This window comes from Larus michahellis, chromosome 5 (genome assembly GCF_964199755.1).
Source record: "Larus michahellis chromosome 5, bLarMic1.1, whole genome shotgun sequence".
Classification (NCBI taxonomy): Eukaryota; Metazoa; Chordata; class Aves; order Charadriiformes; family Laridae; genus Larus; species Larus michahellis.
This window is the reverse complement of record NC_133900.1, coordinates 32,549,612-32,577,457: the sequence shown is the minus strand read 5'-3', so window position 1 is coordinate 32,577,457 and position 27,846 is coordinate 32,549,612. Positions and strand designations below refer to the sequence as shown.

The 27,846-nt window shown below is 40.7% G+C and overlaps 1 protein-coding gene and 1 long non-coding RNA gene across 6 annotated transcripts in view; both read right to left on the bottom strand.

Annotated features, from left to right (window-relative positions):
- EMCN (endomucin) overlaps window positions 1-22,230 on the bottom strand; it is a 57,408-nt gene extending 35,178 nt beyond the window's left edge. For 2 of the 3 annotated variants that reach the window (XM_074589481.1, XM_074589482.1), the window contains exons 1-4: window positions 21,984-22,172; window positions 4,357-4,416; window positions 1,641-1,742; window positions 1,099-1,212 (exon numbers count right to left, since the gene is read on the bottom strand). In XM_074589481.1, coding sequence (XP_074445582.1) covers window positions 1,099-1,212; window positions 1,641-1,742; window positions 4,357-4,416; window positions 21,984-22,044 — 337 coding nt within the window. In that variant the 5' untranslated portion in view covers window positions 22,045-22,172. Of the gene's footprint in view, window positions 1-1,098; window positions 1,213-1,640; window positions 1,743-4,356; window positions 4,417-21,983 lie in introns of all 3 variants that reach the window. The other variant, XM_074589483.1, reaches the window with a different exon arrangement.
- A 107-nt stretch (window positions 22,231-22,337) lies between these two features.
- LOC141744148 (uncharacterized) overlaps window positions 22,338-27,846 on the bottom strand; it is a 53,863-nt gene continuing 48,354 nt past the window's right edge. For 2 of the 3 annotated variants that reach the window (XR_012587346.1, XR_012587345.1), the window contains one exon: window positions 22,338-23,017. This is a non-coding gene — a long non-coding RNA (uncharacterized LOC141744148). The remainder of the gene's footprint in view (window positions 23,018-27,846) is intronic. The other variant, XR_012587347.1, reaches the window with a different exon arrangement.

Genomic DNA, 27,846 nt, shown 5'->3' with positions numbered 1-27,846 from the left:
TGGGCTGACAATCAGAATACTCCCTACACCAAGCACAGCGGGAAAGCTGCATCAGTAGAAGATGTAACCACTAAGTGAAAGGGTAATTGCTCTCCAGGCAGCTTAGCAGGCTCAGGTCCGTGAAGGGTAGCTTTAAAATAGAATTTGCACAGAGAAAGCATGCAGACCGTTTCATAGGAGTCCCTTTTTAGGCAAGGAAACCAAGGGAAGAGAAGTCAAGTTCTAATCATTTGTCACAGTTCAGTACGCTCTAAATATCAACTCGGAGAACACTGGTGTACCACTGACTGCTGAGTTAAATATCTGGAGTATTTATTTTTAATTTTTTGAATCAATTAAGTATAAAAAATGGAGTATTTCAAAGCTCCAGTTCAGCAAAGGACTTGAGCAAACATTTACAGTGCAGTTCATAGACAAAAAAGGGAGACTGAATTTCATCTTAAGTTTACTGAGTTCCTTTTGGATGTTATTCTACTTTTAATTAATCCAACTACTTGGTGGATACATAGAATTTTTTTTAAAATTGTCTTTTTCTAGACTCCAATCTGAGGCACTGGGCCAACACACATTATTCTGAAGATTTATGGAGAACAAAAGTATCTCCTAAGATTGATGCAGGGTAATTAGTACCACCTCTCTGCTTTCGGTACTGTGACTCATAATAATATAGAACATAATTAACTACAGCATTGTAACATATATAAAATAAAAACCAAAGGGGGACTGTTCTGACACCACTCTGATCACCAAGAATCATTTATTTTTGATTAAATACTTATTAAAAAAAACCCAAACACAGAAGAAAATAAAAAATGAAAACCCTTCCAAATACATCTCTCCCAATTACAGGGAGATTCAAATCCTGTGTAATGGCTTCAGATCACCTCCGCTACAAATTAAAAGAATAATATTCTTTGTGTAAGATTCTAGGGCAAGATTCATTAAAGGTATTTAATATGGTAGGATGAGTAGCCCTGCTTCACCAAACCTCCAAGTCCGTAACCCAAAGTACACTTTTTGACCTCTCTTTATTGTTCCACGCTGTTTTACAGAATAAATACAATAAATCAGAAATCTCTCAATGAAATTATCGCTTACCGTTTGTTGTGCTGACACTTTTGTCTGCTGCTGTAGTGGTCACTTTTACTGGTGGTTGTGTTGTTGTACCTTGTGTGATTTGTTGCGTAGTTATAGGTGAAGAAGACATGGAGTCTAATAAAGGAACAACATTCAAATTATTTCCTCAATTTTGTAGACACACATATGCACACACACAAAACACACCTGTTGCCTTGCTTGCAGCCTAGTTTTAAATTATCAGAAGAATACTTCAATTAAATTGAAGGCCAACAGGGAGAGGGCTCCCTTTGCTGCAGAGAAAGCCACTCCCTGTCTCATAGGTGGGTCAGGTCACCCCACTGACAGTGAGCCTCTGAGAATGCAGTTACAAGGCCTGGCTTGGAGCTGCCTTGAGTCTGACCAGGAGGAAGCTCCTGCACACACCTTCAAGATTCCAAAGTGTTTTCTATCGGTAAAGCAAATTCCAAAGCAAATTCCCAAGCCAAGAGGCACTCCTGCTTAATTTCCTGAACAACCACTGGAACAGCATCAATGATTAGCTCAAAGAAACTGTCACTTACTGCTTGTGATGGATTCATTTGGAGCTCTGGTTGCAGTTGTTGTCAGCACTGATGCCTGCAATGTTGTTGCTTGTGAAGTTAGTGCGTTCACAGCTTCCGTTACTGCAAGAAAGGCATTCATATCTGTATTGGTTTATTTTATCATGCCTAAATAAACATCCCATACCTTTAGCTGCCTTCTCTCTCAAAGACAGTGAATTTCTGTTTAAAGTCTGGCCCTTACAGATCTTTATTACCCACACTTTTTTAAAGAGGATTCCAAGTGCTTATGTTTGGTATCAGAGGGAAGGGTTGGCCTGTGGACAATCTACAAGTTGCCCACTGAAAGTTAGCAGCTGTATCTTCAAGCTGTCCCCCAAGGGAGAGGCGTATGCTCTTTGGGAGTTATCCAGAGGTGCCTGGCAAGACTGCCAATGGAATAGGTGAGGGGAAAGGAGCCTGGTGTGGATGGATGGATTTACTCTGCTGTCAGACTGGACTGCTGACTAGCACTTTGCTGCATACCTGTTTCATAGGAGAAGGGATGTAAACTCCCCAGAAAGAAGCGCAAGTGACACACAGGAACACAGCTTATATATTACAGGTAAAGAACTGAAGGGGAAGAGACTCTAGTAGTCTTTGTGCAATTTTTTTCTCTTCTCTCTGCTGACCACCTCGAGCCCCAGTTGAGTCATCTTCTCTGGCTAGCTTTCCCAGACCCTCTTCCTCTGCACCCAGATTTCTGGGTCAGCACCTGGCAGGCCTTCCTCCAAGGTGTGCAGCAAAGCTTAGGACATCTTGGATGAGACGAATAAGTGCTATTCCCCAGGGTCAACTTGGTGCCCTTTGTAAGGTGGCTCCTGGTAGTTCTCTGCTCCAGAGGGATGAGATTTGAAGACTGAGGGGAGGGGAAGGAGCTCCCTTGGTCAGCAGGGATCACTTCCAGCTGCTGCTCATATAGAAAGAGAGGAGCAGAGTTGCCCAAACATCACTAAGGCAATAGCAAGGTTTAAATCATTGTATCTTGCTGTGCTGCGATAGCATACTGCAGGTCCTATGTGCCCCCAGCACATGCTCAAGGGAACAGACTGGCCAAATTGCTGCCAACAGATCTGGGATAAAATGATTACTTATGTTTTTTTCTAAGAGCCCAGTTTTCAATTCTGTAATCCAATACAAACTGAAAGTGCTACTGTCAACTACAGAGGCTCATTTCAATCCCTGACAACAACCTAACATGTGTCCTACTACCTCTTCTAGCACTTTTCATGGATGGGAAACATGACAGAATAGGAACAAATCATGACATGACATGTCATTTTCCTTCATGTGACTTGAGTACTTCTAAATGCAATGTTCACAGCAGAACTTTTAAAATATAGCTTATACTTTCTTCCTCTGCTCTCAGGTTGCTGGCTTTTCACCTGGAATAGCAGTGCCTCAAAGAATGGACACTGATAGGAGTGTGCTCCACACCCACAAAATGCTTTAATCTCATAGTGGGCTTCTGATGCTTTTCACATAGGCGTAAATAACAATACTGCTTTCCCTTCTGCAACAAAAAGCTGCAAGAGAAATTCAGTGAAACATCTGAAGAGGTCATTCACTGTGAGGTGTTGAGCCTTTATTAAATGTCTTTGAAACAAACATGAACATCAGGGGTTTTGAAACATAAAAGAACTGCAACACAATTTAAAAGGGACTAATCCTTCTGCTGTAGTAAACATAATACATGCATACTTCACCTAGCTGTGTCTTATTTACCTCCATTACTAGCATTTCAAGTGTATACATCATTATCATTTCAGTGCTTTCAGCTCCAAAACAGACTCATTAATATCTCTAGTTATCAAAAAAAATATAATCCTGTGTCCAAGTTTTCTTCTGTCATCACTTATTAAATGCAACGGTCTTCAATATTAAAACTAAAAGAGGAGTTGATATTCAACTCACATGAATGAAATATGGTCAATACTGATTTTTCATAACTACAAAGATACAAAATAAAGAGAACTGAATGTGTCAATTGGAGATGTAAACCAGAAACACAGACTTTTACCATGTGAAGCAGATACTTTCTGTGTTAAGTCTTCATAGTTTTAGGACATTATGTTTGATCTAGTCAAAGCAATCACAAACAAAAGAGAAAGAGAATGCAGCTTTTGAAACTGAAGGCCCTGGTGCTATCCCCCTACCCCCAAAAGTGAATCTTGACATCAATAATTTCAAGAAGTTACCAATAGCATTTTTGCAAATGACAGCTTTATGCACATGTGTTCTTTCCTATTAACTGAGGCCCAACGTTACTGTGAAAGTCCGTGTCCTCTTCTGTCCCTCTACACCCATCAAATCAGATACTCCCTGCTGCCCGATCCCTTAACTGATGCTGTTTCCCAAATTATTCTCAATCTGATGACCTCTTGAACTATGTCTTAGCCAATATTTTAATATCTGATCCCACTTGAACTGCTCCTTGAGAGCACAGGAACTCACAAGGATTTCAGCCTTTTTCACATGAAAAAAAATCCAGCCTGCTCAAATTAACCTTCTCCTTACTAAGATCCCTCAATCCTTTCTTCTCAACAGACTTTTATAAGAGGCTCAGGGAAATACATTGCTCTACAATCACCTGACATGAAATAATTCACCTATTTTCTCCCAGAACTTGCAAAAGCTGAAAGCTAAAAAGGCAATGGGAGCTTCAGAAGAGCAGATAACAGTGAATATGAACTCTTACCAGATTTTGATTTTGATGCAGGAACGGTTGTACTGACGGTACTGTGTGTAATACCATCTTCTGAAATAAACACAGAGAGAATCATATTACTTCGGCTGCCTTCCAGATCTATTTAGCACTACATAGGCATATAAGTTATAGAGCAGCAACGACCTTCCTGGAAAAATCAAGTTCAGAAACCTATTAGCAGAAGCAACTAAATCATACAACTCTGCTAGGAACCTTTTCAAGCTGTATCCTAAATCTCTTAGCCTTGCCCTCACTGCTGTAATGGGGACCATCTGCTATGGCCTCCCCCCTTGGTCTGTGGGTTGTTTTCCAACACGAAAACAGTCTCTAAGTCTCTAAGACTAGTTTGGAAAAAAACCTGGAGCAATTAAAGGTTTTTTTGCTAGCTGCTTCTCTCCTTGAGTACAACCACAGTTGTGCTGGGTCTTCAGGGTGGAGGATTAACTAAAGTACTTGGCTGCAGGAGTAAGCACCCATTCTCTTGCCCTGGAGGAATAAAATTGTACTAGCTCCCTAGTGTGTGCAAGCACTTCAGGAGGGGTTTTTGGCATCACCCTGATCCCTGTATCTGAGGGGAAAAGGAGAATTCACAGACCATGGCTTGGGAAGCACTAAATAGAGTAATGACTGAGTTTCCTCACTGCCCTCGAGGCAGTGCTCCAGCTGTTGGGAGTTTACTGCAGTAAATGATGCCAGTATTAAAAATCCTAGATCAAGTTATTAGGTGAAAGTCTCCAACATTACAAAACAAACAAACCAGCCAAAAAAAACCCCAACCAACCCCACAAAACCAAAAGCAAAATAATTTCTGTATCTTCTTGGCTGTGCTGAAAATTAGTAACAGTATAACTCAACTAGAGTTTTGGCTTCAAATAAAATTTTCAGTCTTATTTCTTGAGCGTCCATATTTTTCTACTAAAAAAAGTTAAGGGGGTGATGAAGAGGATGGAAAACTACACTGAGTCAGAAACAGTGGCATTTCACAACCATTTTACTCCACTGTGAGGCAAGGATGGGTACATTTGGGGAGGAAGAGATCAGCTCTGTGACCGGATGGGAGAGCAAAATGGCACGGACTAATCCCCCAGTGCTTTCAGGTTTGGAGCATGACATCCTGTCACGCTGCATTAGCATGCTGTAATATAGACATTACAAAACTGAGTCAGGACAGCATGTCACTATTCCTGTGTGACTCCGTTCATGGTAATATCTGCTGGCATTCTCTCTTTTTTTGGCTACAGGGCAGAACAGTCATCTTTGTTCCCTTTGCTCAGCATGCTATGTGCCGATTAACATTTCACGAGCACTACCCAAGGCCTGCCAGAGTCACAGATCTAACCTGGAAAAAAAAAAACCAAACATAATACAATTGCAGGAGATCTGCAGGCACATATTAAGGCCTAATCATGAGCCCTTACAACTACTCTTCAAGCAGTGTAAGGTGTTATTGGCCCTCTTGGCACCTGCGCACTTCTAATGGGCCTCAGCTGGGTTGTTGCCCCTTCCCGGTGAGCGCCACTCTCTTGGGCATCTCTTCTAGGTACACTACTGCCTTTGCAATGCCTCCTCACAGCACGTGCTGGCCCAGCTTCATACAGGTATATCCCATATCCAGTTAAATCAGTTCCCTATGGGCCTGCTGCTGCCCCAGCCCTACTCCCCAGGACACATGAACACAGCCAGGCTATGCGCAGCCCTTTGCCCAGTGCATTTAGAATACTGTTTTTCCTGGCGTTTAGTTACCCAGTTAGAATAATGCTTCATAACCCACACTTGAAAAACTTTGAAAATAAATTCCATCCAAATAGACCAAAAAGCAATCTTGTTTCCCTAAACAACGAGCATTTTTCCATCTTTTCATTCTCATTACGAGCTGCTGACAAAGCTCCTGTAAATCCTCACGCCACAAGGCCACAGCACTAAAACAGAATGTTTTTCCAACAGTGCCTACATTTCGTATGGTTTGTTAGAACATCTCTCAGTAACTACGGTGTCTGTAATACCAGCTAAATGCACTAGCTGGCCAATTATCTCATTCCCTAACTCTTCCTTTAACTTAACATGACTTTGTTTAAAGCCCACTGCAATACTTAGATCATTCATCCTTTAAAGACATTCCATTTAATAACCATGTTGATAGGCCAAGATTTCCTCAAAACTAAAAAATTGAGGATTTAAGTCACAGTTTTGTTATGATTCACAATTTGCTGATTTTATCACAGGCCAGAGATAAACTAAGGTAAATTTGATTAGCAGAGTAGAATAAAGTGGAGTTTTATGAATTAATTGTTTTCTTAAAATGGTGGATAATTAAGTATACTTGAAAAACAAGTTGAAAGCAACATGCAAAAATGCTTAAAACTAGCCAGGATTTCAGGGGGAGTTAGTTGATTAAAAGAAGCGATAGAACTTGTGGCTTATTATGCTCTTATTTGCAATGTTAAGTTGTGACTAAGGAGAATCCTATGGGGGATAAAAGCAAGAGATCAAAAATGATTGAAAAAGGAACTTTGGCACATTAGAAACTGTTGCTAGACAAAGAGAGACACAGAAAGATTAATTTTTCTGGTCATGTCAGGTTGGTGGCAGCCTCAGATGACCGACAATGAATTAAGTTATAATTGCATGGTTTTCAGCAAATTCAGATGAAATGACCCCTTTGATATGAGAGCACCTTGATGTACTCTGACGTGGAAGTAGCCAAAACCTACTTGGCAACTGCTCCCACACACAAACCTCTCCCATTTGCTGTGCTCCCTGGCAATAAACTCAGCCAAAAGAGCATAGGTGACCTGTGATGTAGCACTCTTGTGCCTGGAGAACACTCGCAGAGCTAAAACGTGCTCAGATGTGACACAGAGCTGAAGCAAGGGATGATGGTGGTTGTGGTAAGATCCAAAAAGAAAAAAAACCAAGTGTCTAAAAGTAGACAAGGCGAGAAAAAATCACAACTGGGAGAAAGATAACAGGACAGGAAGAAGATGAGAAGGGAAGGGCAGGAAGGCCCAGAGACAGTTAAGACAATAAGGGCGGCAGGGAAAAATAAGAAGGAATTAAGAACTCGAAAAACATTTGACCGATGGCCACAAGGCCAAAATGAAAAAACAGAAAACTGGTGGGTTTTGGTTGTTTTTTTTTTTCCTTTCAGGTTCACAGAATTTCCCTTTGTTGTCCTTTCTGGCTTGGATTTAAATTATACATTTGTTCTAAAATTAAAGCAACAGTCAAATCATTTGTAACTGGTCTTCAGACATGATCCTGAAATGAACGAACTGAAACACTGAACTTTCTTTTTTAAAATTCAGAAGGAGTCCCTGAATTTAACCAGGGCTGACCAACAGCCACAGTTGTCCTCAAACGGCAGCTTTTGATGTAGGCTTCAGTCTCCGAGGTCTGAGCTTGGAGCTCTCATCATTTCTTCCCTCTGTCTCACTCATTATTTTTACCTTTACACTGGAAAGACTAAGATAAGCGGGTTTTGACCTTGTGTTAATTAGGTGCCTGTCACTGCTATAATCAAGACAGAAAAAAAGCAGAAATGACTGCATGACACTACATCAGTAGTTCTGTGTATACACTACAGGATACTACAGGGCACAAACCAGTAAGTTTTAAAACACCACATGAAACGGCTCATACAAAAGTGAATGCCAAAAAGTCAAAACAAAAACATTCTTGAAGATTAATAGATTGTTCAAAATATAGATTGATTGTATTCATTACATGAATTACTGAATTTAAATGCTGTCTTGTCATCAATATCTGGCTTTGAAAATCAATCATTTTTATGGAAAAGTCACTATCACTACAGAAACACTGAGTGAAATGGCCTGTTTGGCATTTTTTCACTTGACCTTGCACTAGGTAGACAGGAGCATATGTTCATATTAAAATCCCTCCATTCAAATGAGGCCACAGCTGAAGTAATTGGTCCAGCTTCAGAAGGGTGTTGAGAAGGTTGTGGATGCCTGGAGTGGGGCTCAATGGAGAACCATAAAAATCATCAGGAGTCTAGAAAAAAATGACCTCTCAAGAAGGATTGCAAAAGTTGCGTTTGTTTAGCCCAGAGAGGGAAAGATTAATAGAAGGCATGGTAACAGCACTCAAGTAGGTGAGGAGCTGCAACAAAGACAAAGGAATAAACTTCTCATTACATCTGCTGAAGGTGAAACTAGAGGTAATGGACGAGGGAAATCTGGACTAGAAACTTTGCAGGTTTTTCAATGCCTGCGTCAAGCTGATGGCGCAATAGCCAGAAGCTAGTGTTTTAACAATTTTCTTGATGAAGATGTCAGATATTCCCACTCAAAAACCAGACCAATACCCAAAAGGTTGTAGCTGGGAGCAATTACCAAAGAGGTGTCTTGAGGAAACCTGTACGTGTTAATATCCTGCTTCAAAGCTATAAAGCAGAATCTACAGATGGCATTGTTAAGGTTTTTTATTGTATATTATGTTTGTTTGTGTGACCCTGGGCCTTTGGAATTATATACAAGTCATGGAGAAGTCAAAGTTGCTTTCTTGCTTTCTGTCTTTCCACACCATCAGAAATAAATAGTGATCTTTTTCCAGGAAGCAAATGATAATTCTGCCAACCCCCATGACCATAATAAAGCCTCCTGTAACAGCTGCTCCAGCAGTATCCGTGGGAAGACTGTATGCTTCATGTGACATTTTGTGCTTTCTGGAGAAAGTTATAGCTGTCCTTGTGAGAAAAGCTGGTAGTGATATTCTCAGAGTTCCCAAAAAATAGCTGCTGCCTGACAACGTACACAACCTGTTTACTCTTACCTTGGAGCTCTGTTGTCTATTATGTTTTCTCTTTCATTTTCATTTATTGCTGCTTCATCTCTTCATTCTCTTATCTGACCTTTCCCCAGGCCCAGTGTAGTTCTCGCCATTCTCTTATTTCTGTTTTTACTCCTCACCTATCTTTCTTTCCTGGCTCATGATGTTCTACCCTAAACCTTGAGATAAATTTCTTTATTCTCTTATAATGCATTTTTGTGTAAAGGGTCTGGCATCCTCCAAAGAAAAAAAATTTGCCTAGATGAGTAGTTCATCTCCCGTCAACCAGTCATTGCACAAACACCGCTCCCATGTGCGGAGAGCAAAAACAAGTTTTGGACACTGCTCAAACCCTACTCAAGCCCTCCAAACAGAACTCAAGTGCACCTGAATTCATTAATTTAGGGATCAAACCTAAGGTTTAATTCCTGATGTAGAGATAAGCCTTCTACATGGGCCTTCTACCCGATGAGGTTTAGCGTTTAGGTGCGTTTTAGCTTTCCTCCTCACTAATGTTTTGCCGAGGCCCAGGCTGCATTTCCAGCTGAGAGGGAGGAAGGCAGAGTGCTGTAAGCAGTGGTTGGGAAACCCAGGTCCAGTTTCCTGCACAGCTTCAGGATAATATTTTGCCAAGACACATATAAAGTAGCTTTAAAGTAAATGCCACCAGTGCTTATGGCTGGTTTGTAACAATACAGCGCTGGCAAGTTCTCCTATCCAACTTCCTGCACATCCATGCCTGTGGCATCTGTGCTGCAGCGCTGGGCTACCATAAATAGTTCGTGAGCTTGCCAGTTTACAGCTCTCCTGGATATATCATCACAAAGAAGATAAATGGCTACGACTGTGGAGTAGAGATTACTCCATCCTCACCGGTATGTCTATGTAGGACAATGCAGTTTAATTAGTTTAGATGGAGCTCCTGGAACTTAATCTCCTTCATTCAGATCATCCTAGGTATTTCTATGTATTTTGCCACATAGACACTCCCCGTGTCCCATTTTCCAATTGATAAAAGAGGAATAACAGTATGTTCTTATTCTCTAGGGACTACAAACTGCAATGCAGAATGGCACCACACTCTAGCATTAATGGAGTTATGCAAGAAACAGAGAGATTTGCAGGTAAAGATCTCAACTGCATCTTCAGGTTTTTTTATTTGTGTCTTCCATAATAATAATATGGATACAAGCTGCACCGTTTGCATTTGCAACCGATCTCAGCTTTCTCAATATTTTGCTTTGTCTGGAGCATGTGTTCAGTGCAGAATCAACCCTCTGAAAATACTGCAGAAAGCTGTAATGTAGGAAAAACAAGGAATGGGAATAATTTTAGATAACTGTTGTTATTTCAGTCCTCCCTCTGCATTTCTGCAGTTCATTTTATGTCCACTAGATACAGCTTTTTTTCTTCACATACTAATTGCACAAGTAAGAGCTACCTAATACCAAGAGAAATGCATTGCCAGGAAATCTGCCAGGCTCAAGGCAGGCATGTTCCTAAGAGCAGAGGGGTGTTTCTACAGTGTTCTGAGAAATCTTAAGAACAGTTGTCCCCGTAGTACTTTCATCTGGAGTATTACGTTCAGACTGAAATCGTGACATCAAACTTCCCCAAAATCAAACAACAGTGTTGAATTGTGGTCATAGGTTAGTCGCTGGTTGGCTAAAAATGACTAACCCATACTACGCAAATTATTTAGAAAACCAGCAAGTGCTGCAAAAATTCTTAGAGGAAGCATACATGCTTCCAGATTGCAAAAACTTCCATTTGGGATGTATTGTTAGAAGAGCCTGAAGTGCAATTTTAACAGCGTTGCTCAAAACCATCCTTTCTTCCTATTCAAAACCTCTAAGATCACAAATACAAAACCTATGAGTTTAACATTCAAGAATTAAAAAAAAAAAACAACAAAACAACAAAATATTAAAAACCTGCAGATATTGTATTCTAAAAGAATTAATTTGATAGAAGTAATAGTCTTTCTAGTACATTTAATCCTTAAGGACTCAAACTTTAAATCTTTCCTCTATAGTCATATCAGCTAGATTTTAAGGGGAAACGAAGGTTCTGATGTAATCCAGTGAATGGCTGGAGCTGATAACAGCGTGTGGTAGAGGATGTTAAATTAAACAAAGCCATTTGCAAACTTTGTGAATTTGAAGCAAACTCAAAGAAAAATACACAACCTTCATGTCTTCATATTTCTTCAGTATGCTAAAGCAGTACACAAAGCACGTCATGCCTCACATATACACTCAGATGTGTTTGTAATAATACCTGCACACAACTATTCGCACTGTGATAGCACTTGGTATAAGGAAAGCTGCGTCCCTAACAAGAGTCACATGCAGGATCACCGCCACTGCAATATCATCACAAATCAGAATTAAAAACTGTTTTTACAGCCTGGTCTCACAATGCTTTTGCACTTCCTAGCACAGCCTTCTGCAACATAAGCCATTTTTTCTCCTTAGGATTTTCTCTGCGTGAATATCTTACAACAGCAACTGGAAGGACTACATGGACCCTGAACAAAGTCACACCAGTCATGTTTAAGGTGAACCCCTGTGAGATGTAGTCAGATACTACAGGCAATGCTAAAAACCCTAAGGCAGGGAGAGAGACTGTGTTCTTTGCCACTGATGCCAACCAGCTGGAAGCCTGTAACTCCCGCTGCCTGGGGAGGGGGGAAACCAGCTCCCCTTTGCCAAGCTGTTACCTTCCTTTCAGTCACGCCTCTCTTCATCGGCAAACTGAAAATGTACTATACAAATCCTACATGTTGAGATGTTACATTTAAGTTCAACTTCCTACTTCTCCACTGTAGCTCCTGGTCCTGGTTAGCAGGCTGGTCTCACAGGACAGAGATTACTTGCTACAAAAGAGTGGGAAAAAACATGGGCAGGAGCACAGGGAAAGACACCGAGGCAGGAAGGAGAAGCTCCTGGGCCAGAACGGCACAGCACCCTACCTGCAGAAAGCAAAAGCACCTGAAAACAGGAGAGAGAGGAAGATGTTAGGGGAGGGAGAGCATAAATGCAAAGCCCCATAGCTGGAAAGCGAGACAGGACAGGGCTGCTCCTGCATAGCCTGGGAAGAGACAGCAGCAACTGGGGCAATGTGGGACTTGGGCTCTGCAGAGGGAACTTGAGCTGGAGGCACCCATCAGCAAGAGCTGAGGAGAGGAAGGAAAGGGAGGGAGCTGCTGCAATTTCTCCATCAGGGAACAGGGAGAAGGCAGGAAACGGAGCTTTGGTGCCAGCACTGCCCCAGTGCTCCTCCTGCTTGCCCAGGCGTGTGGGTAGCATGACCCAACACCAAGCACTAGCAGACAGCTGCTGCGAACTACTAATTCCCCAAGCAAACACCGCTGTTTCCACAAAGCCTGCTCAGAGCACCCAGCAAACAGCTTCTGCACTGGGAGCCGCCACGCAGAGACATACTGAAAAAGCAGCTGCCGAGGATCAGCCTCAGCTAACATGGCTGTAGGTTGTTAAGGGCTCCCCCTCAATGGAAACAGTATTGAGAAGGGGTTGGACGAGCGCCCCCATGTTTTATTGAGCATTAGAAACAAACCAAGCACGGCATGCTTTGCCTCTCTGCACACGTGGACTTAAGAAATCTGAGCACTTACCAGCAAGTTTCATGGTTTCTTTTATTGACTCGGAAGAAATGTAAACTCCCTATCATGGGCTTTTAATCACAAATTTTCTCAGTGTACTTTCTGCTCTTATGTGAAGCTTGGTGGATATCTTTATTACCGTGTACTATAGCAGGATGACCACGTTGTTTTCACTCCATAAAATAATAAATGTGCTCAGCATGCTCATCAGCACTGCAGCCTGCCTCGGTCAAAGGATACAAGCTCTGTGCTTCTCTTTATTTAAACCTGTTAAATCTATTTAATAGGTTTTAATTAAACCCTTTAAAGCTATTTAAACCACCAGATTGTCACTCTTTGATGGTGATATATTTGTCTGTCCATGTGTAAGATAAAAGGTAGGAGTTACTAAGGGTTATTTTATAGTATGAAAACTAAACTGCCACCCCCCCATTGCGTTAGTCATGCTAAATCAATTTGAAAATGTCTTTAATGGGTGCAATTTTGTATAGAAAGAGCTTTTTACATATTGTGCATTGCTGAGTATAACAAGAAAGGAGAACCCCTTCCCCTGCAACAGGAAAGAACAGGAGCGTTGGTGTAAGTCACCCCCACCCAGAAAGCAGAGAGAAAACTATGTCCTTCTCCGGGTAGTGCTTACAATGCTTTTTCCTTACCATGCTATTTGCAAGCCTATTTTTGATTTCCCAGGAAAGAGTGTGTTTGGGTAGGGCAGATATGAAACAGCCAGAGGGGAAGCTGAGCCCAGGTCAATCAGTAGTTCTTCTTTGCAACGTGCTGCACCAGTTAGTAAAATCATAGTTCTGCTCTATGTTTGTGATCCAAATGCATCTGCAGCAACATGACTAATTGTATAATTCAGGAAAGGGTCACTTCAGTGTCTGCTATGATCTATTTATTTTTAGCACATCCTGGATCAGCCTAGACACCCATTTCAGCCACACCCGCCCATGCCACTCTGTTCCTGACAAAGCTCTGAAAGCCTCTGGAGCATCAAAAACCTGTCCCCATCAGAAAATTTCTGTGGAAACACTGTGAACTGCTTCTATAATTAATGCAATTCCATGCTCAATTGAGTCCTTCTTCATCTTTTCCACATTGCCTAGAACAAAGGTTAAATGGTACAGAATATCCCAAAGGGAAAGCCCAAAATGAGCTTTGCAAGCCCAAACTGGAGTACAGTCTCACTGGAGTTAGGTTATATGCAAGAATGAAGGATATACTTTGAAAATATCTGATTTCTGTAATTGGCACGTATAGCTGATGAAGACCTCCTTGTCTGTGAGTATCTTGCAAAGTTGATTGAATACTCATGTTACTTCGCATTTCTGCCAATCTGATGCAACTGCTAAGCTCAGATGCGAGACTGAAATGCTTTTCTCACACGCTTTATATTCCGAAGTAGGAATTAAAAAAACAGTTGAAGAGAGGAGAGCAGTTGAAGCAGTGGGTTAGCACTGAGGACCTACACTATCAAAGAACATCCATGCCAATAACCAGCTTCCTAGTGGAGCAAAATGTGGACCATACTCAAAATGCTCAGGCTTGTCCAAACCCTGGGTCTCAGTCAGTGCATGGTGAGCCAGGAGCTGATCATCTCATGTTGGTGAACAGCTATAGACTTCACTTGTATTTTTATTGGCAATTAGTGGAATTTTATTCCCTGTGACAATTACAACTATTGTGAATGAATTGTTCCATTCCTACTCAAACCCTTCTGCTCTTCTTCTCCCTTGAACATTTCGTCCATAAATGACCAATCCTCATTTTCCAATTTTTGCCAGTTCTTGGAAATGCAAGGTGAATGTAATTAGGGAGGAAGCAGTGAGTGCACTACAAGAAAGCATAGTAAGATAAGTTGTGCACTAGTTCACCTAAATTCGACAGCATTGAGACGCGCTAGCCACATGACGCCATTACCACAGGGAATCGCTTGAAAAGGGAAATAATGGATTCCTCAGAAGCCATTTGAACTGGACGGGATAAAATGCGCAAAGAACCAAAAATCAGTCCTGCACTGGGAGATATTTTGCCTCTCACACCTGCGCTGTGTCCTTCCCTTGCCATCATCAGCACATCTCGGGGTCTGGGTTATTTGGCATACATCTTTAGTGAGTTCTTCCTCTTGTTACACATTAGAAACTACTCTAGCGAGTTGTTGCAAGTGAAGCCCAACAGTTTGGTAAATACATTTGCTGCCTTCTGAACCACAGCAAATATATTAATAAACTACTCTTGTAAGAAAGAGCCTTCCTAAAGATAACCTAAAGCTGCTCGACTGTAATAGCCCTTCTGGGCAGCCAACTTCTGGTGCTGGCTATAATTTCCAGGATATGTATGTTTTGTGGCAAAGCAGACTTTAAATTCCATAGGATGTCCAGAAAGCTCCATAATTCAAAGAATTCATTAGTTTTCAGAAAGAGATTTTAACAGTCCTGTGAAGAAATGAGTAACTACAATTGAATTCCATGCTGGCCCCAAACATTTCTTTCACTGTTCCACAGACTTTGGCCTTTACGACCATTCATAGGAGTCAACGGGAAATGAGGTTAGGAGAACTTAGTAGGAGTTTCAGAGAGTTGTAATTCCTGTGGGGAAAAAAAAAAAAAGCCCAAAGTTTGGCTTTTGGGGACTTTAAATGGTGGTGGAAGCATTAGTCACGCATCACCATCCACACCCTGGATGTGACACAGGGAATTTGGAGGTGAAAACATTTGAATTGATCATTTCTTGCCAGACCAAAACTCAAGCTTTTCACCATTTCAGCTAACAGCATTTGGTGATATTTTTGCTTCCATAGCCATTGAATGAGTTTGCAAACACTGATATTTACATTATCTATATCGTCATGATATATAACCCATGCTGAGACAAGGAGGGATAATTCATCTGTCAAAGAAAGATGATTTCAGACTGTCCATACACTGGGATAGATAGCACCACAGGTATTAACATTTAGAAGGTTATCAACCTTCTATTGTATTTCAAATAAAAGCCTAGACTCAAGGTTGAACATGCAAAGTGGGAAACTAGTAAAAATGAAGGAATATATGGGACTCCGATCACTTCAAATAATTATCAGGCAATGGAATAATGCCCCAACAAATAAGGTATTTTACAGAGGAAAATAACGTGAATCCTTGGCCAGGCATGGTAAATTAATCTCCTGGCACTGTTTTCCTCAGACTAACTAAAATCCAAAGCTTTTGCCATTCTGATCAGTTGTTGCATCAATAGCCAAACCTGTCAAGCCCAAATATAATACTAATCTCCTGCTAAAGATTATGAAAGAAGAAATCTTCAGGAAGCATAAGCATCTCATTAATATAATCAGGGATTTAACTGATTTAACCCTAAAGTTTTGATTACACTGACACTCCTCAAACCAAGTACCACATTGAGAAATCATGACATTAAGACAAACTGAATGCACTTTTTAGAACGATTACATATCTTGTAGAATTCTTCAGACAGCAAGGCTGGTGTAGTGCTCCCATCCTGGCAAAACGCGTAATTTCATTAGAGTGATAAGACAAGGCAGAAAGGTTACAGCAGATAAATGTGATGCAAAACTATGTGCCACTTGCTCTGTGGTTTCAGCAACCTGAGATACGTTGCTATCTACAACATGCAGCTAACACCCAGGGGCATGTTAGTGCCATTGGAAAAGAGAGATTAAAAATTGTTGTAAAAATATTCTATTGGTAAATCAGCTAGGATTTTCACCTGTACCAAAGTCAAGCAAGGATCCACTTTCCACATAAAAACAGTCAGAAAATCCTTGCCCTGTTACTAGTTTGAAACATAATTTTTGGAGTATTAGCTAGTTAGTCTGGTCTGAAAGGGGCCACTGTCTAGGCTGGCTGCTGAGAAGAAAAATCATAGAATCATAGAATGGTTCGGGTTGGAAGGGACCTTAAAGATCATCTAGTTCCAACCCCCTGCCATGGGCAGGGACACCTCCCACTAGACCAGGCTGCTCAAAGCCTCATCCAACCTGGCCTTGAACACTTCCAGGGATGGGGCAGCCACAGCTTCCCTGGGCAACCTGTTCCAGTGTCTCACCACCGTCAGAGTGAAATTATTTGAAATTAATTTGGACCTCTCCAGACCAGCCTCTATTACATGCGTGGATGGCATCAGAGGGCTTCCTACCCCCTTTCTACCTTTCCTGACAGGGGACAATACCCCAGCAGATCACACCTACTGAATTTTTTTCCCTTAGAGCCATTATATCAGCAAGTAATCATCAGAGCACAGCTTTCTCACATGGGAAGGTAGTTTCAGAAGGCACAGCATAGAGATAGCATCATATTAAATTGTGTCAAAACACTTTTCCTACTTCAGGTAGGTCTGGCTGATACAGTGTGCTGCTGTTAGGGTACCCAAGGATCCACTTTCAGAAGATGAATGCCTATCAACCTGTATCACTACCTGATAGCTCAGGTGCTGGGACAATAACAGTGGCTTGCATGGCAGGACACGGTGCGACTCAGGGTCTCGATTCTTCTGTTTAAATCCGAGACACCTATTTTTAGAGTGCTAGCTGAAACCAAAAGTAAATGTTTGTCTTCTAGGGGAGGCAGGTCTTTAATTGTTGACTTGTATTTGGAAATAACAGCTGCTACACACACAAATCCAACATTGTCTGTTTACAGAATTGCAAAAGAAAACCATCAAAGGGTCTTCCTTGAGTTGTCTCAGCAAACAATACAAACAGACACCCCACCCCCTGTCCCTTCGTGAAGAGCGCAAGTAATAAGGATGTCTTTCCCATATAATTTTACTGTGGGGCCTTGCTCATCTTTAGACTGTTACATTAACCTGGCTACCAAATGGCACCAGTTAAAAACACTCCTTTCCCTAGGTTAAGAGTTTCTTAAAGATTATTTTTAATTCCTATTTTTGCAGGTTTTCCACACAGGACTCAGATGCGTAAACAATTGGAGACCAAATTAGAGGTCCTTTCCTATTTAGAAAAAAAAACCCACAAAACCACACCAAAACATATGCCTCAGCAGATGTTTTCCTAATTTATAAAGGACTAAAGATTAATATGAACTCTACGTTTTAATCCAGATAAAAGAGACAGCTAAATAAAAGAGAAAACATTCTGGTAAATTTTCTGAAAAGACAACCATTTGTTGGGCACGTTGTATGGCATTATGTATTCTCAGGTTTGGAGATGAATGCTGCAGGCAACTTGCCCTTCAAATTCAGTTTCTATTTATTTTGGCTGCAAATCATAATCTCCTTATCAAGCAGGTATCAAGCCATCTGCTTCTATCCTCAGTAAATGCAGTAAACTTGCATTTAGGTTTAGGGCTAGAACAAGCAATCTTCTTCTGTCCAGTGATAAATACACCTTTAAAATCCACTAGGCAAAACTGGCCCTAGATGAGAAAGATCCAATGAATGAAAGGAATGTAGCATCAAGGGGAAAAAAAAAAAGGAAAAAAAAAAAAACGATAGAGTGAACGAAAAAATCTGTACAGAAACAAAAACTCAATTAAAGGCTCTAGTAAGCTCCAGCAGTACAATTTGATTTTTGAGTAAGCTAGTCTTGCAAACTGCTAGGAACAGTGGAAACACCCAAAACACATTTTTTTTTTTTTCCCCAACAGGCAAACTCTCAAGACATTCAAAGTTTGTGTTCAAGCAAGCTAAAGGTGTGAAAAAGCAGCTGGTTATCTAAAGCCTATTCACATTTCTCAAATTTTCAGAGCTGACAGTCTGTGCCTTGCTGCTCTCTCCCAGAGCACAGCCATGAATAATAACCCAGCGTGAGGGGAGACCATCCTCAAAAGCTTTAACTGCTTCAAACAGTTTAGTTAGTATTTAATTTGAAAAATGAATTTTTTAAAAGACTTGAAGGCTTGTGAGCTGAGAGCAGAGAAGATGGAAAAGGAAAAGACTATCTCCCGTAGTTAACAGTGACAAGAGCAGAATTCAGATGTATGTAATCGCTACAGGAGCCCTGTTTTAGTGGAACTTTTCTCAAGCTATCAGCCTGGGAGCCGGGATTAATCTACTGTGTTGTAGGGTTGGGGTGATGTCCCAGACTCCACAGCATCCCTTTAATGGGGAAGGGGTTTGGGAAGCACGTCACTTAGGGTTGATCCACAGTGTAATGGAACCGCTCCAAATTGCTTTAGTGGCCTTTGGGCCAGGCTCTCAATGCCAAGATTTGCTCCGACCTTTCTGAAATGAAAAAGCACCCTTGGTTTTTTTGTAGTACTGTTAATTTTGACAAGAGCACTCTTGGAGAAAGGTACTGCTAGTTGTCAACAGGGGTCACTAATCAGATGTTAATAAACCCACCCGCTGTACCACTACAACACAAGACAGTAAGTTCCAGCTCCCTCACTTGAGTGGATAACCTGAATGCATCCAGACTGATGCTAAGAGGAGCACAGCCCCACTCTTCTCTGCTGTCATTCCTGCAAGAAAGAGACCTGGGTGCCTGAGTGACAAGGAAGGTGTGGTGTGCCACGAGCACTTTGTGGAGGACATCTGCTATGCTGTGTAGCCATAGCCATGTTGTATTACAAGGCCAAGGCATGGGAAGACATAACCTTTAAATACTTACATTATAAGTACACACCAGTTCCTCTCATCTCATAATTTAGAGGACTAAACTTCACCTTTACACATTTTAAAAGTAATTACATCTTAATACAGACTCAAGAGCATTTATATTTTATTACTATCCTTTGGTAATATATTCTTTGACCACTTCCAGTACTGTCTGTTGTTTAAAGCTGGAAATGCTATGAAACAACCCAGAAAACATCGACATATGTTTTGGACCAGGTAAGAATAAAGGGCAATGTGCCAGAAGGACTGAACACCTTGAGATGAGCATGAAGGAACTCCTGCTTTAAGCATGTTATTCAGCTCTCAAAGATTTGAGAAAAGCCTTGAGAGGATGGACAAGTTGTCAGGAGGCTATCGGCCTCCACATCCGTACATAACTGAGCCTCTAGTAATTTGCTGACAGAAGGTAGATGCCATCAAAACATCAGGCACTTCTGAGGATGCAAGATCCCAAGATGAATTAGAAATTTAATGAGAAAGCACGGCCAGCACACAGGCTGAAGGCGAGGCATGAAATTTGGAAGCCCCACAGGAGAATTGGTACGTTCTTTACTAACCACAATGGAAACATCCTTGTCCACTTCTGCTTGATTTACAAAAGATACAAAGACAAGCAGCTTGTGTGTATTATGTGAAGAGGCTGCAAGCCCACACATTACTTGTCTTGGTAAGTTTTGAAGATAAACTACCCCAAAACCTGTGGGAGGGAGTATTAAAATGCCGGGGTGTGATTTGACCTTCTCTAAATTTTACTGAGCATAATTTTAAAATACAAAAAGTGTTTCTAAGCAACTGGAGAAATGTCTTGCTGCTGTCTCCAATGCTCAAAAAAGGGAGACAGAGCACGAGGGAGACTGGCGTCAGCCTCCTTACCATCCATGCCTCTCTTCAGATTATAAGGTCCTGCTGTTACAGCCCAGATGTCCAGGACACTCTAGTGATCGCAAACAGTGGAAATCCAAAGACTTTGGTTCAACCTTATATAACGGACAATAAAACTGCTTCTGTCTTAACAGGTGATGCACGGGTTACCCTGACGGAAGCTTGACCAGATTATGTTCTTTTACTTTCACAAGGTAGAGACATGCTCCAATTTCCCCACACGTATTCTTACTTTTCTAATGTGAATTTACAAACAGAATTTCATTACTATGTCTACCTTGCAATAAAGCATTTAAAAAAAAATACTTTTACAGAACCAAAATTGTTCAGAGCAAATGTATCCTATGTGAAATTTGCTTATTCATTGTCATCAGTTCTGCCCTCTTCATATCACGCAGAGGAGGGAAAATCCTTTTTAAAGAAAGGATTGTATGAAATTGACAGAATTCCTCCCACCTTTGCATGTTGCTTTCTGATAAGCTTTATGGACTGTTGTGTTAAATAGGCTCCTTTTGATCCAACTCCACTTTGCTTTTCAGAAGTTGTGAAATTAAAGGTTTAACAATGACAGGAAGGCTATTTTTACAAGAAGTAGCAGACAGAGAATAAATAGTACCTCAACACAGATTTTCGGGGCTTGTACTTACTTAACATAGTTTTAAAAGCAGTTCTTTCTGTGGCACAGTCTTATTTTTAATCTCCTTTATTGATTTTTTTTTTCTAACAGCAGCGAGCCCAAGCAATAGCATAAACTACACCACAAAAGACATTTCTAGATTTTAACACGATCTGAGCAAAAGTTGATTAACTTTTTTTGGATCAGTTAATCTAGTATTATCAATTTTTTAACTTCTGATTGACAAAATCCCTTACAGGCAATCTGTGGGGATTTGTGGAAGCTTTGGTTATAAGTGTTCACAGCAGCGGGCCAGCAAATGGAAGTACAGATAAAAAGCAGATTTGACTTCAAATGTATCTTTTTACAAAGGTGATGATAGGCTCTGGCCCTTGTTACAGCCCTCTCACCCTTTCAGGTTTTACTAATTAATTTCACTGTAAAAGCATGATCTTTCAAACTAAAGAATAATGAAAACAGCAGTTCAGTGACCATATGAACACCACAAAGTTTTATTAAAATCAAAGTTTGATTTGAGAATCACTTTTAAAAGATATTGCACTCAGTAACTCATATTGCCCCCCTAGGATTGCATCCCTCATTATTTGACACTTGATAAATGCTGTAAGCACCTATATCTTTGAGGGCAAAACTAAGATAATTTCCGAGAGGTACCCTTGGCCAAACTTGTTGCTGGCATAGCACCAAGGAAATCCATCAGGATAGATTTGATTTGTAAGAGCATTATTTGCAAAAACTGACAGACATTTCAATTCCCCCTTAAAGCCATCTGTACAAAAGATGCTTTATTTCAAAGAAGAAAAACAGAACGGAAAAACTTTGTAAATATACCTCTGCTTTTACCTCCTCTCAGATTGAGGAGCTTCATGACACCTAGAAAGAGAGCTGTCACAAAAATACAATGGCAGGAAAGTTTTTCACAGAACACATATAACTCAACTACCAGTTAGTACCTTCTTCTCCTCCAACACACAGTCTTTCAATCACTGCACTAAAAAAAAAAAACATCCAGCTACTGACAGCTAAGCTTTTGCTCACAAAACACCCCACAAATGTGACAAGTCTATCCAAAAAAGCCAAAGAACTTACCTCCCACAACGCAAACACAGAGCGCAGTTAGGAAAAAGAAGGCAATCCCCAGGAACTTCATGCTTGGTGGTGGTGGTGGTGCTGCCAGCTCTCCCTTGCACAGCTGGGCAGGGAGTGTTCTCTCACTCTGAGGCAGGCCTTAATTACTCCATGGAAAAAGGTGTGTAGAGACTGTGCCTAGTCACTGCCCATTCCTGCTTATTTTGGGGACTTTGATAAAGAACAGGAGGAAACACAACATACTCCCTCTGGGAGTTCAGTACGGAGGAGATTTATTGTTTCAGTCCTTACAGGAACTCCTTTTCTTTGGCAGTGAACTGTGTTTTTGTTAATACATTATTTTGTTCTTCTTCGGCCGCGAGGTCAGGAAGGTTTTTGAACAGAGGCAGATCTTTCTTTAGAATATGCTATATATCACCAATTTACATGCTGTAGCTGGGGATACTTTTAAAGGGAACATTTATGAGCAGCGAGGGAGCCCAGGTAGTGGGGGATAACGCAGCCAAGAACAGAGGAGCAAAACAAGCAACAGGAGCCTTCACCTGGCTCTGCTTTGTGTTGTGTAAAGTGGCTTTGGTGAAAATCACAGCTGCTTTACATTAAAGGCAGAGAGAGTGCCTCCCTGAGAGAGCTACCATCCTGCAACCAAGAGGATGTGAGGGGCCACAAGCACGGGGTGAGGAAGTGACTCCCATAAGGTGTCCCAGCACGGAGAAGCTCTGGGCTCTGCAGAGTTAGAGCTGGAGGATGTGGGTTTTTTCTTTAAATGAAAACTGGGCTTGTTTGTTTTGTTTTGTTTTTTAATTTAAAAGTTGAAATTAGCCTTGACTGTGCTTGCTCAATTAGTAATGGAAAGGTATTTTTATTCTTGTGTGTAGGTACTTGCTGTGCCATGGGATGAGAATACAGTCCCCAGACTGAGTCTCTTACCTGGGCTGTCTAATAAGCTAGTACAGAATTGCTCTCTTCTCCTCAGGACCTGCTGGTCTGGGAAACTTTGGTATCCCTCCTTCTCACAGCCATTTCTCTGACTTCTGTGGAAGAAACCCGAGCAGACCTTTAGAGTTAAAGGCTACCAAAACATGATCTCATTAACACTTTTGTGCTCTGTGCCTTAAGGATTCAAAGCAGCTGATGGCAATTAATCACAAAACTTCAGCCAGTACAAGAATGTGGTGCAGTATGTTTGCTCATCTCCCTCTCTGTCAAATCTCAGGAAAATTTGGTGGAAAAATTGACCTCACAAACAGCCTACTTATTGCAGTAATTAAGATACTGTTTTCCCTCATGACTGTTTCTCGCTATAAGGGGAAGTGTTGGAACAGCTTTGCATGCAGGAACTCCTAGGAGCTAAGCCACAGTGCTTCCAACAACAATACTGTTTTATTCATGGGATGAGGAAAACGGTAGCAGCTCAGCATCGTGTGTGGAATAACTTTTGTTTAGTTAAAGAAATTACATTTTTACATCTTAAGGCTATGACTCATCCTCTGCCTATTGCAGGTGACAGAAGCTGGTGCTCAATAGAAATCTGATGGTAGACAAGGATTTCTGGCACTTTGGCAAACTTAGGTATTTGCATCCATGTGAGATGCAAACATGTGAGTTCTCCTTAGCGAGACTGTGTTTTCACTATCATTGGAAAGGATCACACAGTAATACAAACTTGACTCAAAGTAGAGGTTGGCCAAACAATGACACTTTTGTCAAATTGATCAGAGCATATGGCAGGGAGTTAGTGCCAGTGCTGTTTTTATGCTAGTTTTGTGCTGACATAGGACCTAAAGTTAGAATGGGCTAAAAAAGCAGTAACTACTGCAGCAGAAAGCCCTCAAGCAAAAAGATAAATCTGATCATGGAGAGCAAATTCATCCCAGGTTAGTGCTGTTTCTGATGTGATAAGAGAGACCTTTTATCTACTGCATTGCCAAACCACCACCTGAAATGTTAATTCTGAAGAAGGATACAGAAAGGAACATTCTTTTATTGACTGAAATGAAACCTCTGCAAAATCTAAGAGGCCTGAGGACAGGATCCTTTCCTTGGGTTTTGAGACCCAGAGAAACTATTTGAATGCCTAAGAGAATATTGATTCGGTTCAGTTCTGTTCATCTGAGTAGTAGCTTCTCAAGGAGCCCTCAGTGTGCTGCTGCTGCTTAAGATGATGACGGTGGTGGTTATACCAGCAACTCACTGAAGGCAGAAAGGGCACAAAGTGTTGCAGCCCTGCCATAGCTACCCATATCGCAGGTACAAGTGTGGAAAAGGCTCTTCACCTCATGCAAGGGGTTCGGAGGGAAAGAAAGAGAAAGGGCCAAATGTCTTTGCCTTACACCGTGTCATGCAACTCAAGTTGTACCTCAGAGAGTCCTAAGGCAACTTACTGCCTCCCTGAAGCATCAAGAGAACTGTGCCCCTCTAAGATACTCGCTAACGTCAACATCCAAGGCAGTTAACTTTTGCTAGATCAAACTTGGTATGGCTAGCAGCAGCATGCACAGTAAGGAATAATAGGAATAGAAGGGGAGCAGCTCAAATAAGTCACTGAAAGAAAAACTGCATTGCAGCTTCTGGCGTGCAGTGTCGGAGCTGTAGAAGAGAGATTCACAACTCTTGTCAATGGAAACATTTTTTTTCCTTTAAAAAGAAATCATTTAAGATTTTAAAAACTTCCAGCAATCTTTCTAGCAAAAAATTATTCCTCTATGTGTTCACTGAACAGAAATCTTCTGTTTTTCTCCCTACCAGCAAGTTAAGTTTTCCTTCATTGAATAAATGTTTTTCTTTCTTTCCTCAAACCAAGAAACTTAGCTTCAGTGCCAACTTGTGCTTGTTTTATAAAGAGAAGTTTGGTCATTGGTACTGCTGCCAACTGTGGTATTATTGCCAGTGCTGGAATATCTGGAGTTTCACTTTTGAGCCACAGAACAAGTGACTGTGTGACAGTCTCACTTTCCACGTTTTTTCAAGTAAGCTTTTTGCCCTCCTGGTTGCAGAAGAAAACTTGAAACATGACCAAAGAGCACTCTAGAGAATGAAAGGACTCTCTGTTTTAAAATACCATTATTTTGTTGTCCAATAATGGTTGGGGTAGCCTGAGTTATGTATTTATTTTTGCCAGTGTGGTATTTCATTATTAAAGGGAAACCATTTACTGCCACAGTAGATTTGCAGTTACAGATTTATTGGTCTCAGGCTGTATTTATATATTCTTTCTTAGTTCACATTGCTTGGAGCAAAACATTGCCTTTTTATGCACAGTTCTCCTATGAGGTTGAAATAATCCCCTTCAGATTTAGAGAATGTAAAAATTTTACATATCATTCAATATTCTTGAAGCACCACTGCTTAAAACAGGAAATAATATGGACAGCCATGCTGCCTTGCTGCGAGCTACTGGCAATTTCCATTGTGGGTGCGAAGAGTAAATTCGTCAAAGACTTTGCAAAAGGAAAAAAAAAAGATACAAAAATACAGTCTTTGATGATTTACTAAAGTGAAGAAACAAACACACTGACTACATTTGCCGGCCTTTCCCATCGATGCTTGCTATCCCTTCCACTGATGGTTATTTTAACTCTCATAGCAGAATGATAGAAAAAGAGCAAGTTAATCTCCAACTCCTGTTTTGCTACATCTGTATTTCAGAAAATATATCTAAAGTGATATTTTATCAGAAATTACCTATAACTTACCTGTATATTTGGTTATACTCCCATAAGCATGGTAAATTTACATTGAAAAATGCAATTGTAACAATGTAGAAATACATTGTTTAGTTACACTTTCTGTTCTTTTTAAAAATTTTTTTAAGTATTTGTTTTAGTCTATTACATATATTAAAATTTTACTGTAAAGTAGAACTTCAAGGAACTTGCATATAGCAGTATGAAACCAAGATATTTTGATAATCATGTATTAAAGTTATTCTGAAAATCCATGCTAAGGGACATTTTAAAATGTAGATATTTTGTTCTGAATTTTTTATGGAAGCATTGGAACATCTCAGGGAATAGAAATGTCAGTGCCCAAATTCCTCTGCACACAATAATAGTGAAAATATGAAAGATCAGGCTCGCAAATGTATTTAAATGCTTAAAAAAACAAGATAGACACCTTTTCTTTGTAGCACAGAAATCCTTAAATGTCATTGATTTGATTCAGAGCCAGCTGCTAATGTAAAAAATTCCACTAAATCTCTAAGTGCCTAGACGCCTTTATGTAGGCACTAAAGACCAAAATGCATTTAGTCTGTATTCAGTACTCTTTTTATAAAAGATACTTTCAAGGCCAGACCTAATAGAATTACTGCAACTCTAGCTATCAGGCTTGAGTATTGTTTATTTGCAATACCAACAGACTCTGTAAGGATACTTGTTACTGCAAAGCATGTTTTTCCTCCTCTTTCATACCTGGAACTCTATTGATGCACTACAGGGAGTGAGAATATGTTTGAAGGAACTGGCTCAATGTTTATTCACTTGCAATTGATACAAGTCAGGACCACGTTTGTAGAAGTGTAGTTGCCACTCTGCTAGAGTGCCAGATTTCAAAGGATATTGTATGTTTGAGGTATTCAGTAGATCCATGTCACTGTCAAAAGAGTGCAGCACATTTACACTCCCAAACTACCTCTGTCCACCTCTCTCCTACTGTACGCTCCTATTACTACTGCTAGCAAAACATGAGATAGATAGATAGATAGATAGATAGATAGAAAGAAAGAGAGCTCTGCACTTACACATTTCATGTTCCTGTTTCCAAAACTCTATTTCCATCCTAAGCCATAGTTTATTCCACTGTCTCATGAGTCTTGGGTATCAATAAAGACAGTCTGTCTCATTTTTGTACTCAGTCCTTATTTCCTAATCCAGTAGATAATATCCTTTAATAGAAGGACACCAATTTACCCTATAGATGATGACCTGGTTCACTGGCTTCAGGAGTTACTCAGATCTAGATTATGTACTTGAAAAGCTGTGTACTTGCTTGTTTTTGTTGAGTAGTCACCCTGTGGATGTCCCTTGACTTTGTGAGCTTCTCTCTTGGAGTTGCAATGTGCCACTTAGCAGCCAAGGTCCTTCTAAGGACACTATTCTAGGTCCATTCTTTCTCTCTTGGTGAGTTACTGATGTATAGATATTTTGATCTTGCTGGCCAGAGAGAAGCTTAAGCATAACTACAGTGGCAGAGAGAAGCAAGCTATGGAGGGAAAGGTACTGCTGCCCCAAGTCATATTTCATGCTTACATATGGGGAGTCAGGAGAGCTGTAAGAGAGAGACCATAAACGGTCATTCTAGGGATTTAAAAAAAAACATGGACTTGCAAACTTAGAGCAAGGAACTTCATGTCATGTAAAGACTCACACAGAATGTGTTTATAGGCTTTGCATCCTGTCCTGAGCTAATGAAATGGGAAACAGTGAGTCAGTCTCAGTTTCTCATGTTATTTGAAACGCATGGAATGATTATACGGTTGGCTGTCTCAGAGGAAACAAAACAGAAGTATGTGTTTGAACCATGCCTTAATTTTCCAAAAGGCTGAATAAATCCAGCCACTATCTATCCAGACTTATATCTCATCTTTGTTGTGGTAAACTGCAGTGAGCTCATTCTTCTTGTGCCTAGTTAAAAAACAGGCATCAGGATGAGACTCCAGTGGACCTCAATACTGAGAAGCGAGATGTACTTTCTGTTCCAACCGTACTTGTCAGTTTTCCTGGGCAAGTTGTTGTTGGACATTAAGCTTCTGCCGAGCTGAGTTTCTGTGGCTTCTCTTTTCCATTTGGTTTCCTCTGTACAAGCAGTGGAAAAATGTATCACGTTTCTCGTCAGTCCCATGAGGGGACAGATACTCTGTGCG